We start from the raw sequence: 17,380 nt of genomic DNA on the forward strand, positions 1-17,380 counted from the left end.
TGATGGCACCTTCCCTTTAAGTCCATCTAGTTCAACGCATATCCTAACTGAACATGCCCTAACATGTTGATCCACAGGAAGGCAAATTTTACTATATATGATTAAAACCAATCATGTGACAAATAAACAGACCAAAGGTACAGATTTAGCAAGGATTTACATGAAAACGAGTACAACGTTGTACATAAGATAAAATAGTTAGCAGTTATTTAGCGTGAATCCTTATTATAAAATGTAAGGACACTTAGTGGAATTTGTCAGGTATTAGGAAGAATATAAGAAGTAATTACAAGAGGTTTTGAGACATAAGAGAACGTAAAATGGATATGTGAGAGTTTTGGTGAGCGTAGAAGGACAAATAGTGATTTGTACATTCAGCCAACGACAGCAGGATTAGGTGTGAATGGGACTGTAAGACAAGCAGGGTCTGCCCTGGAACCCTGATCTCTATGTTCACCAGTCCATGAACAATGGATGAGGATCAGCCACTGCTAGGGATGGAAAATTACATAGAATCACCAAACCCTATCGTCACATATGACCTTTCTACGTTATGACAACCCAAACAAATTGTACATTGAGTGCAATAATCTAATAGTTATTGTTTGCCAATTTTAATCTATAGTCAACTACTAACTCTTATTGTAATATTTCCTTACAGGGTGACTCAGGTGGCCCTCTGGTTTGTGAGGAGGCATCAGGGAGATTTTTTTTGGCAGGTATTGTCAGTTGGGGAGTGGGCTGCGCTGAAGCTAGAAGACCTGGGGTCTATGTGAGGGTGAGCAAAGTCCGGAACTGGATCCAGGATGTTATTTCAGCACCCATGGAACCACTTACAAGTTTGATTACTACCACCAGTAATATAAAGAAGACAACTAACTCCAAAGTTACAACTGCCCGGCCATTAACTAAACATTCCACAACGAAAGCTAAACCAGGGAGCAGTACCATGCCAGCTAAGCCAACCCAGAAACCTCTCAGTACGCCTAAACCTCAAGGTATGTCGTCTCTGAAAGAGGGGAAAAAAAAAGCCAAGCTGAAGATCTGGTGTCTAACAAATATGAGCTGAGGTCTGTAAGGTTACTCCCTGAGAAGTCAGCCATGCAGACTGAAAGGCAGCAGCCTTTTGATATTTGGAGATAGAGGGACAATAGAAAACCTTGTTCGCCAGCGGAAAGTAGTTTGAGACAATCGCTAGAAAATTGTATCTAACAGATTGTGTTGTTATCTGACAACGGTAAATTTTCCGGTATTCACACATCACATTCTACATGTTTTATTCTACAGTGAGAAGTACTGACACTCCATAGATCGCTGTATTTCCTATAAGTACAGGTCGATTTCTGTGGAAAAGTAAGAGGAGGTTACCATGTATTCCAAATGAAATACATAGATGAAAATACTTATTTTGAATCACCACATTTAAAACAAGTATTATGGTTTCAGAATGCGGTAGCCGTCCCGGCTTAACAAAACCCAACAAAATAGTAGGAGGCTTCGATGCGGTCAGAGGTGAAGTACCATGGCAAGCAAGCCTAAAGGAGGGCCCACATCACTTCTGTGGGGCCACAATAATTGGGGATCGGTGGTTGGTGTCTGCTGCTCATTGCTTCAACCAGTGAGTATTCTTCTGTATAAATTGTGGCTATATATCAAAGGTGGTTAGCTTGAGGACTCTCCGTTCCAAAGAGTATCCGTCATTTTAATTTTTGTGTCATAAATCAACAGTACACATGAAAATAAGCAACTTTGGACTTTATCTTATCAGAGAAATCTGCTTCTTTCTCCTCCTGGATTCATTTTTCACTTTCAAAGAATGGCTAAAATCAGTATTCCGTGAATACATATTTTCCCATATCTGTGATAGTAGATGACAGTTGGTTCACCTCCTCTCGCAGACATTCTGCTGCACGTTCTCCAGACATGACAGTCACAATTCTCCACAGAACTTTATCTCCTATCTCAGTAATGGTAATGGTAAAATCTGTCTTCCCATAAATTGACAATGTTGAGAATGAATGATCAGTCCAGGAGGACATAAAAGCATTTTTCTCAAATAAGACATCATTCTTAGTTTCTTATTTTTGTGTGTACTATTGATTTATGAAAGAAAAAAAAACAATGGTTACAATTTAAAATAAGATTAAAATAATACAGTATTAACATCTGCTCTTCTCTCCAGAACAAAGTTGGACCAAATTACTGCTCATATGGGTTCCACGGCTCTAAGTGGAGCTGACACAATGGCTGTAAAGGTCAGCTTGAAGAGAGTAATCCAACATCCTCAATTCAATCCACTGACCCTGGACTTTGATGTAGCTGTGGTAGAACTATCAAATGCACTTACTTTTAACAAGTATGTGCAGCCTGTCTGTCTCCCTTCTGCTCTGCAGAAGTTTCCCGCTGGTTGGAAGTGCATGATATCAGGATGGGGCAACATCAAAGAAGGCAACGGTAGGAATTTAGGAAAGACCATCACGTTGTGTATTAATCATCATTGTGCATGCATCTTGGAAGATGAGCTAAACACATACTCTATTTAGAATGAATGTTTTAGAAATAAGGTTTGGGGGCATGCTCACCAAGAAGCAATAAATTATAGTAAATCTGTGTGGTCTTTACATCATATAAGAACAATAAAAATGCTGAATACTATTTTGTATGCAGTGTCTAAGCCTGAGGTTCTACAAAAAGCGTCTGTGGGTATCATTGACCAGAAAATTTGCAGTGTCCTTTATAACTTCTCAATAACAGAACGGATGATCTGTGCGGGGTTTCTAGATGGGAAGGTGGACTCCTGTCAGGTATGGCTGAAATAAAAACAAAGCTTATAAATGGGGGACCAAGAGCTTGTCTACTGACTCAAACTTTGTTTCAAAGGGAGATTCTGGAGGACCGCTAGCATGCGAAGAGAGTCCAGGTGTATTCTTCTTGGCTGGCATTGTGAGTTGGGGCATTGGTTGCGCTCAAGCCAAAAAACCAGGGGTTTACAGTAGAGTAACAAAACTTAAAGATTGGATCCTGGACACAGTGGCTCCCGTATTAAGGACTACAGATAGTGGTATGAACCTGCCCAAGTCAACTATGCCTCCTACAACATCAATGACCACTATTAGGCCAGCTACAGTAAGGCCACCAACTTCCACGGGACGAAGGACAACCACAGTTTCTAGGACTACCATGTCTCAAATCAAACCAACAAAAAGTACCCCAAAGTCAACGACAGCTAAAACCACAAGCAAGAGGACAACTCTTGCTAAAACAAGTACAACAAGGATCACTGAACCACCCAGACCGACCCAAAGACCAGGTGAGTGGAAACTATATCAATTCCAGGCTGGGGGAATGCTATTTTTCACCTGTAATAGAGTATATAAAAGGAAACTATACTGTATAGCGTACTACACACCCTAGGGCTAATGTGGTAAGGTATACAACATGCACTCAAGCAGAGATTTATCTTTTAGTGGACTATGCATGCATTTACAGGTACACTCGAATATGGCAGCATGCATAGAATAATTTAAATTGAGTAAAAATGAGCCACAAAAAAGAGTTAATAATAATAATGATCGAATGTATTAATATGTCATAGAAAAGGTATTTTCTACCACAGTGACACTGATGACCTACCCGTAGGAGAGACAGTCAGTCTAGGTCCCCACCAATCTAATATTAATAATGTATCCTAGAGATAATAAGGCCATCTTGTGGAGAAAACAAAATGTACTGCTTAAAGGGAACCTGTCACCAAAAATAACTCTGTTAACCTGCAGATTAACCGCATATTTGCAGGTTAACAGAGTTATGATGCTGTCTAGTGCCTGCACGTAGCCAAATAATGCAGTAGGGAGAAAATTACCTTTATTCTCCCCGCCAGCATTCGGTTTCAGTTATGGGGGCGGGGCCAGTTCAGTAACTGTAACTACGCCCCCAACACTGACTGAAACTGGCTCTACATTGCGGGCAGCTGTCAGGGCTAGGGGTACGGTTACAGCGGTCACTATGTATACTCAGAGCGATAACTGAACCAGCATCGGTGCTGCCCCCATGACTGAATACTGAATGCTGGCGGTGAGAATAAAGATAATTTTCTCCCTGCTGCATTCAGCTACGTACAGGCACTGGACAGCATCATAACGCTGTTAACCTGCAGATTAACCCCATATCTGCAGGTTAACAGCATTATTCCTGGTGAGTGGTTCCCTTTAAATGTGGAGTATAAGCCTGAATGGTGCCTAAAAGATCTGTACATTTCCTTAGTTCCATGCACCGCTTCCACCTACAAATGCTCCAACAGACTCTGCATAAGCAAAACTAATCCTGAGTGTGATGGAGTCCCTGACTGCAATAATGGCTCTGATGAACAGAACTGTGGTGAGTACATAAAAAGGGAATGGTCATTTCCATTTAACCTTTCATGTTCTTTTAAATGGAAAATAATGCATCTTTTCGATAATAAACATTTTTAACGTTAATTTTTTGTATCATCGTGTCACAATCCACATGAAAGGACTCATGGACAGGTCTGGCACGTCAGAGTGAGGAGGCTTATAGGGCAAGTATGCTCCTTAGGGAAATTAAATATGCAAATTGCCTCTTCAGAGAGGAAGAGAACTTGAACTCTAGTGCCACCTATTGGAAGTAGCAATACTAACAGTCAAAGTGGTTTGGCTTTTATCCTAAGTCATGTGGCAAGGCATGTTAAATGGTCGATAATTACTTTTAGGATTGCTACATCCAATAAGTGGCACTAGAGTTCAAAAAATATATATATATTACAGCTTTTATATTAGCCACTATGACACTCACAATAAACTCCTGGAAGACTAAATATGGCAGGCTATCAACACTACACATTATACACATAGATAAGGCTCTGAATGCAGCTCCTCCGGCACTCTCTGGAGAATGAGGTTCTCCTACTGCAGACTGTAATAGGCTACGTATGAAATTTCTCAGCAAGGGCTTGTTTTTTGGGGAACGAGTTGTACTTTTCAATGACACCATTCATTCTACCACATAGTGTACTGGGAAATGGGGGAAAAAATCCAAGTCTGTTGAAATTGCTAAAAAAAAAAGGCCAGTTTTTTTAAGTTTTTTATTTACCATGTTCACTGTATGGTAAAACTGACCAGGTATGCAGATACCAAACAGGTTTAGGTTTTTTTTTTATTTCAGTGGTGAAAAAAAATTTGGAAATTTGTAAAAAAAAATAAAAAAATTTTCATTTAACCCCTTAATCCCATATGACGTACTATCCCATCAAGGTGACCTGGGACTTAATTCCCAGTGACGGGATAGTACATCATATGCGATCGGCCGCGCTCACGGGGGGAGCGCAGTTGATCGCGGCCGGGTGTCAGCTGCCTATCGCAGCTGACATCCGGCACTATGTGCCAGGAGCGGTCACGGACCGCCCCCGACACATTAACCCCCGGCACACCGCATTTCCAAATGTATAAAAAAAAAAAAAAAATTCCTAAATAAAGAAAAAATATATATTATTCCCATAAATACATTTACATCTAAATAATAAAAAACAATAAAAGTACACATATTTAGTATCGCCGCGTCCGTAACGACCCATCCTATAAAACTGTCCCACTAGTTAACCCCTTTAGTGAACACCGTAGGAAGAAAAAAAAACGAGGCAAAAAACAACACTTTATTATCATACCGCCGAACAAAAAGTGGAATAACACGCGATCAAAAAGACGGATATAAATAACCATGGTACCGCTGAAAACGTCATCTTGTCCCGCAAAAAAGAGCCGCCATAAAGCATCATCAAAGAAAAAATAAAAAAGTTATAGTCCTCAGAATAAAATGATGCCAAAATAATTATTTATTCTATAAAATAGTTTTTATCGTATAAAAGCGCCAAAACATAAAAAAATGATATAAATGAGGTATCGCTGTAATTGTACTGACCCGAAGAATAAAAATGCTTTATCAATTTTACCAAACGTGGAACGGTATAAACGCCCCCCCCCCAAAAAGAAATTCATGAATAGCTGTTTTTTTGTCATTCTGCCTCACAAAAATCGGAATAAAAAGCGATCAAAAAATGTCTCAATCCCGGAAATGTTACCAATAAAAACGTCAACTCGTCCCACAAAAAACAAGACCTCACATGACTCTGTGGACCAAAATATGGAAAAATTATAGGTCTCAAAATGTGGAGACGCAAAAACTTTTTTGCTATAAAAAGAGTCTTTTAGTGTGTGACGGCTGCCAATCATAAAAATCCGCTATAAAAAATGCTATAAAAGTAAATCAAACCCCCTTCATCACCCCCTTAGTTAGGGAAAAATAATAAAATTTTAAAAAATGTATTTATTTCCATTTTCCCATTAGGGTTAGGGTTAGGGCTAGGGTTAGGGCTAGGGTTAGGGCTAGGGTTAGGGTTGGGGCTAGGGTTGGAGCTAAAGTTAGGGTTAGGGTTGGGGCTAAAGTTAGGGTTAGGGTTGGGGCTAAAGATAGGGTTAGGGTTGGGGCTAAAGTTAGGGTTAGGATTACATTTACGGTTGGGATTAGAGTTAGGGGTGTGTCAGGGTTAGGGGTGTGGTTAGGGTTACCATTGGGATTAGGGTTAGGGGTGTGTTTGGATTAGGGTTTCAGTTAGAGTTGGGGAGTTTCCACTGTTTAGGCACATCAGGGGCTCTCCAAACGCGACATGGCGTCCGATCTCAATTCCAGCCAATTCTGCATTGAAAAAAGTAAAACAGTGCTCCTTCCCTTCCGAGCTTTCCCGTGCGCCCAAATAGGGGTTTACCCCAACATATGGGGCATCAGCGTACTCGGGACAAATTGGACAAAAACTTTTGTGGTCCAAGTTCTCTTGTTACCCTTGGGAAAATATAAATTTGGGGGGCTAAAAATCATTTTTGTGGGAAAAAAAGAGATTTTTTATTTTCATGGCTCTGGGTTGTAAACTGCAGTGAACTGGGGTTCAAAGTTCTCACAACACATCTAGATAAGTTCCTTGGGAGGTCTAGTTTCCAATATGGGGTCACTTTTGGGGGTTTCAACTGTTTGGGTACATCAGGGGCTTTGCAAATGCAACGTGACGCCTTCAGACCAATCCATCTAAGTCTGCATTCCAAATGGCACTCCTTCCCTTCCGAGCTCTGCCATGCGCCCAAACAGTGGTTCCCTCCCACATATGGGGTATCAGCATACTCAGGGCAAATTGAACAACAACTTTTGGGGTCCAATTTCTCCTGTTACCCTTGGGAAAATACAAAACTTGGGGCTAAAATATAATTTTTGTGGAAAAAAAATATTTGTTATTTTCACGGCTCTGCGTTATAAACTGTAGTGAAACACTTGAGGGTTCAAAGTTCTCATAACACATCTAGATAAGTTCCTTGGGAGGTCTAGTTTCCAATATGGGGTCACTTGTGGGGGGTTTCTACTGTTTGGGTACATCAGGGGCTCTGCAAATGCAACGTGATGCCTGCAGACCAATCCATCTAAGTCTGCATTCCAAATGGCGCTCCTTACCTTCCGAGCTCTGCCATGCGCCCAAACAGTGGTCCCCCCCCACATATGGGGTATCAGCATACTCAGGACAAACTGGACAACAACTTTTGGGGTCCAATTTATCCTGTTACCCTTGTGAAAATACAAAACTGGGGGCTAAAAAATCATTTTTGTGAAAAAAAAAAAGAATTTTTATTTTCTCGGCTCTGCGTTATAAACTGTAGTTAAACACTTGGGGGTTCAAAGCTCTCAAAACACATCTAGATAAGTTCCTTAAGGGGTCTACTTTCCAAAATGGTGTCACTTGTGGGGGGTTTCTACTGTTTAGGCACATCAGGGGCTCTTCAAACGCAACATGGTGTCCCATCTCAATTCCAGTCAATTTTGCATTGAAAAGTCAAATGGCGCTCCTTCCCTTCCGAGCTCTACTATGCGCTCAAACAGTGGTTTAACCCCACATATGGGGTATCGGCATACTCAGGACAAATCGCACAACAACTTTTGGGGTCCAATTTCTTCTCTTACCCTTGGGAAAATAAAAAAATTGGGGGTGAAAAGATGATTTTTGTGAAAAAATATGATTTTTTATTTTTACGGCTCTGCATTATAAACTTCTGTGAAGCACTTGGTGGGTCAAAGTGCTCACCACACCTCTAGATAAGTTCCTTAGGGGGTCTACTTTCCAAAATGGTGTCACTTGTGGGGGGTTTCAATGTTTAGGCACATCAGGGGCTCTCCAAACGCAACATGGCGTCCCATCTCAATTCCAGTCAATTTTACATTGAAAAGTCAAATGGCGCTCCTTCCCTTCCGAGCTCCGCCATGCGCCCAAACAGTGGTTTACCCCCACATATGGGGTATCAGCATACTCAGAACAAATTGTACAACAACTTTTTGGGTCCATTTTCTCCTGTTACCCTTGGTAAAATAAAACAAATTGGAGCTGAAATAAATTTTGTGTAAAAAAAAGTAAAATGTTAATTTTTATTTAAACATTCCAAAAATTCCTGTGAAACACCTGAAGGGTTAATAAACTTCTTGAATGTGGTTTTGAGCACCTTGAGGGGTGCAGTTTTTAGAATGGTGTCACACTTGGGTATTTTCTATCATATAGACCCCTCAAAATGACTTCAAATGAGATGTGGTCCCTAAAAAAAAATGGTGTAAAAATGAGAAATTGCTGGTCAACTTTTAACCCTTATAACTCCCTAACAAAAAAAAATGTTGGTTCCAAAATTGTGCTGATGTAAAGTAGACATGTAGGAAATGTTACCTATTAAGTATTTTGTGTGACATATCTCTGATTTAAGGGCATAAAAATTAAAAGTTGGAAAATTGCGAAATTTTCAAAATTTTCGCCAAATTTCCATTTTTTTCACAAATAAACGCAAGTTATATCGAAGAAATTTTACCACTATCATGAAGTACAATATGTCACGAGAAAACTATGTCAGAATCGCCAAGATCCGTTGAAGCGTTCCAGAGTTATAACCTCATAAAGGGACAGTGGTCAGAATTGTAAAAATTGGCCCAGTCATTAACGTACAAACCACCCTCGGGGCTTAAGGGGTTAAGGGATATGGGGCTGGGTGATGGCTTATTTTTTGCACCCTGAGCTGACATTTTTACTGATACCATTTTGGGGTAGATACGATGTTTTGATCACCACTTATTGTACAGTAATTTTGGAGTTTTCATTTTTTTTTTCTCATTACGCCTTTTACCAGTCGGATTCATTATTTTATATTTTTGCAGTTCAGATTTCTGCAATACCAAATATGTGTATTTTTTTTTTTTTTAATTGTTTTATGTGTAATGGGGCAAAAAGGGGAGTGATTTGAATTTTGTGTGCTTTTTTATATTTTTTACAACTTTTTTTTATTGTCACTTTTTACTGTATTCAATAGTCCAGTTAGGGGACTGGAAGCTGCGTTGTCTGATCGCTTGTGCTATACATAGCAGTTAATAAGCACTGCTATGTATAGATAAAATCAAAATCTCCTATGAACTACATCGAGGGCCTGGCTTTTTACAGGAGAATCGTAATGACAGTCACGGGGATCTTCAGCTGATCCCCCCCAACTGTTATGACAACCCATTGGCGCCCCGTAATCTTGTCACATGTGCACCGATGGGTGAGTGTTAAATGCTGCTGTCAGAGATTGACAGTGGCATTTAACAGGGTAACAGCTCCTCTCCACCCATGGATGTTAGAGGCACATGATGGCTGATTAAGTCAGCCATCATGTGCGGGGAAAGATGCGGGCTCAGCGTGCGAGCCAGCGTCAAAGGCAGGAACATGACATATGACGTTTACGTCATGATAGTTTAACTTTGTTAGGGCTAGCGGAACGCACCAAATTATAAGAGAGATGGTATAAGGTGCGTTCGCAGCCCGGGGTCCACTGTGCAGAGATGGAACCTGCTGCTGAGTAATGACGGACTATATGGCGGTACAATGTGGATAAACACACGGGTTAACTTCACCCTGTGTGAAGGAAACAAACCCTGTTGCATCATAGGGCCACGGTACCGCATCAAGAGCGCAAGCAAGGAGTCTCAGGACTCTATCCCAAGACAGGATTAGAGTACGTTCAGACCATTTGCGCTCGACACCACAACTGGGGTGTCAGAGTAACTGAAAATATAATTTAAATGCACAAGAGTGCGTGTTGTGCCGCTTTGGCGGACGCCACTAACCACCCAGACTTGGGCTAGGAAAGAGCTCTATTAGCGCACAGCGCCGCACTGGCGGTCACAGCAATTGACGCTGTATCGTGTGTTTTGTACTGATGGCTCTGTCGGGCGCTAGATAGCAAACATCCACCTTACACGAGCAGTCATACACAAGAGAGGGGATGATTAATGAGCGACTTTCACACATCAACACACACGATTTCAAGTATACACTAGCGCATGGCCGTGCGGTCATGCAAACCTTTTATAGCTGCAGCAAGTACAGGACCTTCCCAGAAAGACCAATGGGAGGTTGCCACAGAAGTTGAGCACCTTCAGGACCTTCCTAGAGAACCAATGGGATTTACTGCAGTATCTAAGCATGTGACCCTTGATCTCCAACGAGAGATCTTACCCCGGGCATGCTCAGTATGTGAAAAGCAGGACTTAGTCCCAGAAAGACCTGCTCGCTGCTGAACATTGCTGGCTAGAAGAACAGAGCCTGGAAGGGCAGTAGTAACCAGTCATCCAGTATCAGCCTGAGCTAGACGCTGGGACCGAAGTCTCCACCGAGCAGACTCCACTGCGGCTGGAGAAGAATGGGAGACCGCAGCGGAGATGGTTCGAGATTCCCCCTGTGCAGAGGCAGGAACTCGACACTTAACATGGCCCCCCTCCTTGGACCTCGCTACGCTCGAAGGCAGCAATGAGCTGTGGAGCTCGAATGTGCTCAGCAGGCTCCCTTGACCTGTCCTCTGGGCCATAACCCATCCAATCCACCAAATAAAATTTTTTACCACGTACCACCTTACACCCCAAGATAGCGTTCACCTCGTAATTGTCCGTAGATGAACCTGATGTCCCAGCAGATGACTCGGAAAACCGGGACAAGTATACGGGCTTCAGGAAGGACACATGAAAGGTATCGGTGATACCTAGGCGTGGAGGAAGGGCCAGATGGTAGACCACAGGGTTAACCTGTTCGAGGACCTTGAAGGGACCCAAGTAGTGAGGTGCAAACTTAGTGGACTCAACTCGCAGCCTGATGTTACGGGCGGAAAGCCACACCAAGTCGTCAGGAGCAAAGGTCGGAGCAGGGCGCCGATATGCATTGGCGGAGGACCTCATTCTCTCCTTGGAGGCCCGGATGGCATCCTGAGTGCGGTCCCAAATGTCCCGTGCCTCCACAGCCCAGTCTGCCACCCTGGAGTCGACGGAAGACCCGGACATAGGCACAGGAACCTGCGGATGCTGGCCGTAATTAAGGAGGAATGGGGTCTGACCAGTGGAGTCGGCTACGGCGTTGTTTAGCGCAAATTCCGCCCAACGGTAGCAAGGATGCCCAGTCATCCTGCCTAGCTGACACAAAATGTCGCAGATATGTGACCAGGGTCTGGTTGGCCCTCTCTACCAAGCCATTCGTCTCGGATGATATGCTGAAGAGAGATTCAACTCAATGCTGAGTAGACGACAAAGGTCTCTCCAGAACTGAGACGCAAACTGGGGACCCCGGTCACTGACAATTTTGTCCGGCATACCGTGTAGTTGAAAGATATGTTTAATAAACAACGCTGCCAGAACCTGTGCAGAAGGTAGCCGTGGAAGAGGCACCAAGTGCACCATTTTGGAAAAATGGTCGGTGATCACCTAAATAATGGTGCAGCTACGAGACTTGGGTAAGCCCACCACAAAATCCATCCCGACCATCTCAAAGGGCCTGTCCGCCACCGGCAGGGGGTAAAGCAACCCAGCTGTCCGTTGCCGAGGAGACTTGTTCTTGGCGCAGGAGACACACGCCCGAACATAGTCATGAGCCATATGCGGCCACCAGAATGTCCTCACCAGTAGGTCAGATGTCCTTTTGGACCCAAAATGTCCACCCACCATGGACGAGTGAGCCCAAGAGAGAACCTTCGGACGCAGACTTGATGGTACAAAAGTCTTGCCCGGATGCACAGACTCTAGCGAAACCGGGGCCACAGTTCTCAGGCTCTCGGTGGGGACAATAAGCCGAGGCTCCTCTTCTTCCTCCTCAGATGATACAACGGAACGAGAGAGAGCGTCGGCACGAATGTTCTTCTCCCCGGAAAGAAAATGGAGGGTGAAATGGAACCGGGAGAAGAACAAGGACCATCTGGCCTGGCGAGAATTTAACCGCTGGGCTGTTTGCAAGTACACCAAATTCTTGTGGTCTGTGAAGACTTGGAAGGGAAAACGAGCCCCCTCCAAGAGATGTCTCCACTCTGAGAAGGCCAACTTCATGGCTAGCAACTCCCTGTCCCCGATGGAATAATTCCTTTCCGCTGGTGAGAAGGTCTTGGAAAAGAAGAAGCAAGGATGCTTCCGACCTTGAGCATCCTTTTGGAAAAGGACTGCTCCAGCATCAACGGATGAGGCATCCACCTCCATTATAAATGGCTTATCTGCATCGGGGCGATGTAGGATGGGAGCGCTAGCGAAGTGTGACTTAATGGAGTGAAAGGCCTTGGAGACCTCCTCAGACCACAATTTGGGATTTGCTGCCTTCTTGGTGAGGGCAACCAAGGGAGCTACCAAAGTTGAGAAGTGTGGAATGAACTAGCGATAGTAATTAATAAACCCCATAAAGCACTGCACCGCTTTAAGAGAATTGGGTTCCTGCCAGTCCATCACAGCCTGTAATTTGGCAGGATACATAGCCAATCCCTGGGCAGAGATGATATAGCCCAGGAAAGGTAAGGACTCCTGCTCAAACACACATTTCTCCAACTTTGCGTAGAGGGAATTTGCCCGTAAGAGGTTGAAGACTCTGCAAACATCTCTCCGGTGGGAGTCAATATCTGGAGAGTAGATGAGAATATCATCCAGATAGACTACGACCGAGGTGGAGAGCATATCCTGGAAGATGTCGTTCACAAAGTCTTGTAAAACGGCTGGGGCATTACAGAGCCCGAAGGGCATCACCAGATATTCATAGTGCCCATCCCTGGTGTTAAAAGCAGTCTTCCATTTGTCCCACTCACGGATGCGAATCAGGTTTTAAGCACCCCGCAGATCTAGTTTAGTAAATACCCTTGCTCCCCGAAGCCTATCAAAGAGCTCAGATATCAGGGGCAGGGGATACTTGTTCTTAATGGTGATGGCGTTCAGACCCCTGTAATCTATGCATGGACGTAGTCCCCTGTTCTTCTTCTGCACAAAGAAGAACCCAGCCCCTGCAGGTGACACTGACTTCCTAATGAATTCTCTTGAAAGATTTTCCTGGATGTACTGTGACATTGCCTCCATCTCCAGGAGAGATAACGGATAGACTCGACCCCGGGGAGGCTCAGCACCAGGCAAGAGGTCAATAGGACAGTCATAAGGGCGGTGAGGCGGAAGGGTCTCCGCAGCCCTTTTGGAGAACACGTCAGCATAGGGCCAATATTGCTTGGGGAGAGAGGATAGATCTGCGGGTACCTCAGTAGTAGCAACCTGAACACATTCCCTCTGACATCTACCCCCACAAGATTCACCCCATCCCAAAATTCTGCCTGTGGACCACTCAATATGAGGAGAGTGGTACCGCAGCCAAGGTATCCCTAACATGACCTCATCAATTCCCTCAGGAATGACGAGCAGATATATGATTTCCTGATGAGATGGCGACATGGACAGAGAAAAAGGGATGGTCTGGTGTGTTATCTGTGAGGGCAGTGTCGACCCATTTACCACTCGTACGGTTACTGGTTGAGCCAACATTACCAGGGGAATTGCGTTACGTTGGGCGAAGGCAGAAGACATAAAATTGTCCTCTGCCCCAGAATTCACGCAGAGCTCCACTGAGTGGGTAAATGAGCCAATAGTAATTCTCCCCTTAAAGGACAATTTGGAGGCAAACGTCACCGTGTCTAGTGTACCTCCACCTACTACCACTAGATGCTGACGTTTCCTTGACCACTGGGAACATCTGGTGGCAAGATGTCCGGACTGCTGGCAAACATGACAAACCTGGAGTGCACGACCGGTCCGGGTCTTAGATCCCGCTCGTGACACCTCCATGGCTTCATGTGACTCAGGGGCCTGGACTGGAGATTCCAAAGGTTTGGTGAAGGTGGGAGCCAGCCGAAACCTCTGCCTACACTGGGCTCGCTCTAACCTCCGCTCGTGAAAACGGAGGTAAATACGAGTGGACACTACTATTAACTCCTCCAGTGTGGCGGGAATCTCCCTAGTGGCCAGAGCGTCCTTCATGTGGTCAGCCAGCCCCATCCAAAATATCAGAATAAGGGCTTTATCCGACCACTCAAGCTCAGATGCTAGGGTGCGAAAGTGGATGGCAAAATGGCTGACCAAGGACGAGCCCTGAGTCAATGCCAACAGTTGGAGCGCCATATCATGGGTGACACGAGGTCCTAAAAAGACCTGTTTCAGAGTGCTCAGGAACAACGAAGCACTCTGCACCATATGATCCCCACACTCTCACAGCGGCGTAGCCCACTCCAACGCCCTGTCCGACAGGAGAGACACAATAAATCCCACCTTAGCCCGCTCTGTGGGGAAACGAGCGGCCAGAAGCTTGAGATGTATAGAGCACTGACTCACAAAACCCCTACATGACTTACTAGCACCAGAAAATTTTTCTGGCAGCGGGAGGCGAGATAGAGCTGGAACAGGGGTGGCAGTGGACAAGGTTGCTGCAGCCACGCTAGCAGCCTGAACAGCAACTGCGGTTACATCCACAGCTGAGGTTGTGCGCTCGAGAGCCGCCAACCTACCCTCCAGCTGCTAGATGTACAGCAAGGATTGCTGTTTGTCCATCATTACTAGCCAGACCCTGGCGCTAGTGTAATGTTAGGGCTAGCGGAACACACCAAATAATTAGAAAGATAGAGTAAGGTGCGTTCGCAGCCCGGGGTCCACCATGCAGAGATGGAACCTGCTGCTGAGTAATGACGGACTATATAGCGGTACAATGTGGATACACACACGGGTTAACTTCACCCTGTGTGAAGGAAACAAACCCTGTTGCATCACAGGACCGCAGTACCGCATTAAGAGCGCAAGCAAGGAGTCTCAGGACTCTATCCCAAGACACAGGATTAGAGTACGTTCAAACCACTTGCGCTCGACACCGCAACTGGGGTGTCAGAGTAACTGAAAATATAATTTAAATGCACAAGAGTGCGTGCTGTGCCGCTTTGGCAGATGCCACTAACCACCCAGACTTGGGATAGGAAAGTGCTCTAATAGCGCAAGGCGCAGCACTGTTGGTCACAGCAATTGACGCTGTATCGTGTGTTTACTACTGATGGCTCTGTCGGGCGCTAGATAGCAAACATCCACCTTACACGAGCAGTCATACACAAGGGAGGGGATGATTAATGAGTGACTTTCACACATCAACACACACACGATTTCAAGTATACACTAGCGCATGGTCGTGCGGTCATGCAAACCTGCTGAGCAGACTCCACTGCGGCTGGAGAAGAATGGGAGACTGCAGCGGAGATGGTTTGAGATTCCCCCTGTGCAGAGGCGGGAACTCAACACCTAACAAACATCATGATAGTTTACATCATACGGTACAGACCAAAAGTTTGGACACACCTTCTCATTTAAACATTTTTCTGTATTTTCATGACTATGAAAATTGTACATTCACACTGAACGCATCAAAACTATGAATTAACACATGTGGAATTGTATACTTAATTTCTGTTGTTTCACACTTTTTTGTTATGTCTTATATTCTAGGTTTTTCAAAGTAGCCACCTTTTGCTTTGATGACTGCTTTGCACACTCTTGGCATTCTGTTGATGAGCTTCAAGAGGTAGTCACCGGGAATGGTCTTCCAACAATCTTGAAGGAGTTCCCAGAGATACTTGTTGGCCCTTTTGCCTTCACTCTGCGATCCAGCTCTCCCCAAACCATCTTGATTGGGTTCAGGTCTGGTGACTGTGGAGGCCAGGTCATCTGGCGTAGCACCCCATCACTCTCCTTCTTGGTCAAATAGCCCTTACATAGCCTGGAGGTGTGTTTGGGGTCATTGTCCTGTTGAAAAATAAATGATGGTCCAACTAAACGCAAACCGGATGGAATAGCATGCCGCTGCAAGATGCTGTCGTAGCCATGCTGGTTCAGTATGCCTCCTCCTCCGTGCTTCACAGTGGGAACCAGGCATGCAGAGTCCAACCGTTCACCTTTTCTGCGTCGCACAAAGACACGGTGGTTGGAACTAAAGATCTCAAATTTGGACTTATCAGACCAAAGCATAGATTTCCACTGGTCATTTTAATGTCCATTCCTTGTGTTCTTTGCCCAAACCAGTCTCTTCTGCTTGTTCCTGTCCTTAGCAGTGGTTTCCTAGCAGCTATTTTACCATGAAGGCCTGCTGCACAAAGTCTCCTCTTAACAGTTGCTGTAGAGATGTGTCTGCTGCTAGAACTCTGTGTGGCATTGACCTGGTCTCTAATCTGAGCTGCTGTTAGCCTGCGATTTCTGAGGCTGGTGACTCGGATAAACTTATCTTCCTTTCCTGGGGCGGTCCTCATGTGAGCCAGTTTCTTTGTAGCGCTTGAAGGTTTTTGCCACTGCACTTGGGGAGACTTTCAAAGCTTGCCCAATTTTTCAGACTGACTGACCTTCATTTCTTAAAGTAATGGTGGCCACTCGTTTTCTTTACTTAGCTGCTTTTTTCTTGCCATAATACAAATTCTAACAGTCTATTCAGTAGGACTATCAGCTGTGTATCCACTAGACTTCTGCACAACACAACTGATGGTCCCAACCCCATTTATAAGGCAAGAAATCCCACTTATTAAACCTGACAGGGCACACCTGTGAAGTGAAAACCATTCCCGGTGACTACCTCTTGAAGCTCATCAAGAGAATGCCAAGAGTGTGCAAAGCAGTCATCAAAGCAAAAGGTGGCTACTTTGAAGAACCTAGAATATAAGACATAATTTCAGTTGTTTCACACTGTTTTGTTAAGTATATAATTCCACATGTGTTAATTCATAGTTTTGATGCCTTCAGTGTGAATGTACAATTTTCATAGTCATGAAAATACAGAAAAATCTTTAAATGAGAAGGTGTGTCCAAACTTTTGGTCTGTACTGTATGTAATAAAGGGGTTAAACTAAATGGATTTAGACTCAATTTGCACGATAAAAAACTGTTTTACATCTTATGCTCTAAATTTATTATGTATTTTGTAGACTTTCTATGCCACATTAGATAACTTTAAAAAGCATTT

At 44.2% G+C, this 17,380-nt stretch overlaps 1 protein-coding gene across 1 annotated transcript in view; it reads left to right on the forward strand.

The window, feature by feature from the left end:
* TMPRSS9 (transmembrane serine protease 9) overlaps nucleotides 1–17,380 on the forward strand; it is a 346,177-nt gene that overhangs the window by 296,921 nt on the left and 31,876 nt on the right. The window contains exons 11-16 of the mRNA XM_077272649.1: nucleotides 662–998; nucleotides 1,447–1,618; nucleotides 2,183–2,454; nucleotides 2,668–2,804; nucleotides 2,881–3,310; nucleotides 4,264–4,377. Of these exons, the coding sequence (XP_077128764.1) occupies nucleotides 662–998; nucleotides 1,447–1,618; nucleotides 2,183–2,454; nucleotides 2,668–2,804; nucleotides 2,881–3,310; nucleotides 4,264–4,377 (1,462 nt within the window). The remainder of the gene's footprint in view (nucleotides 1–661; nucleotides 999–1,446; nucleotides 1,619–2,182; nucleotides 2,455–2,667; nucleotides 2,805–2,880; nucleotides 3,311–4,263; nucleotides 4,378–17,380) is intronic.

The sequence above is a fragment of the Ranitomeya variabilis genome, chromosome 1, assembly GCF_051348905.1.
Source record: "Ranitomeya variabilis isolate aRanVar5 chromosome 1, aRanVar5.hap1, whole genome shotgun sequence".
Taxonomy (NCBI): Eukaryota; Metazoa; Chordata; class Amphibia; order Anura; family Dendrobatidae; genus Ranitomeya; species Ranitomeya variabilis.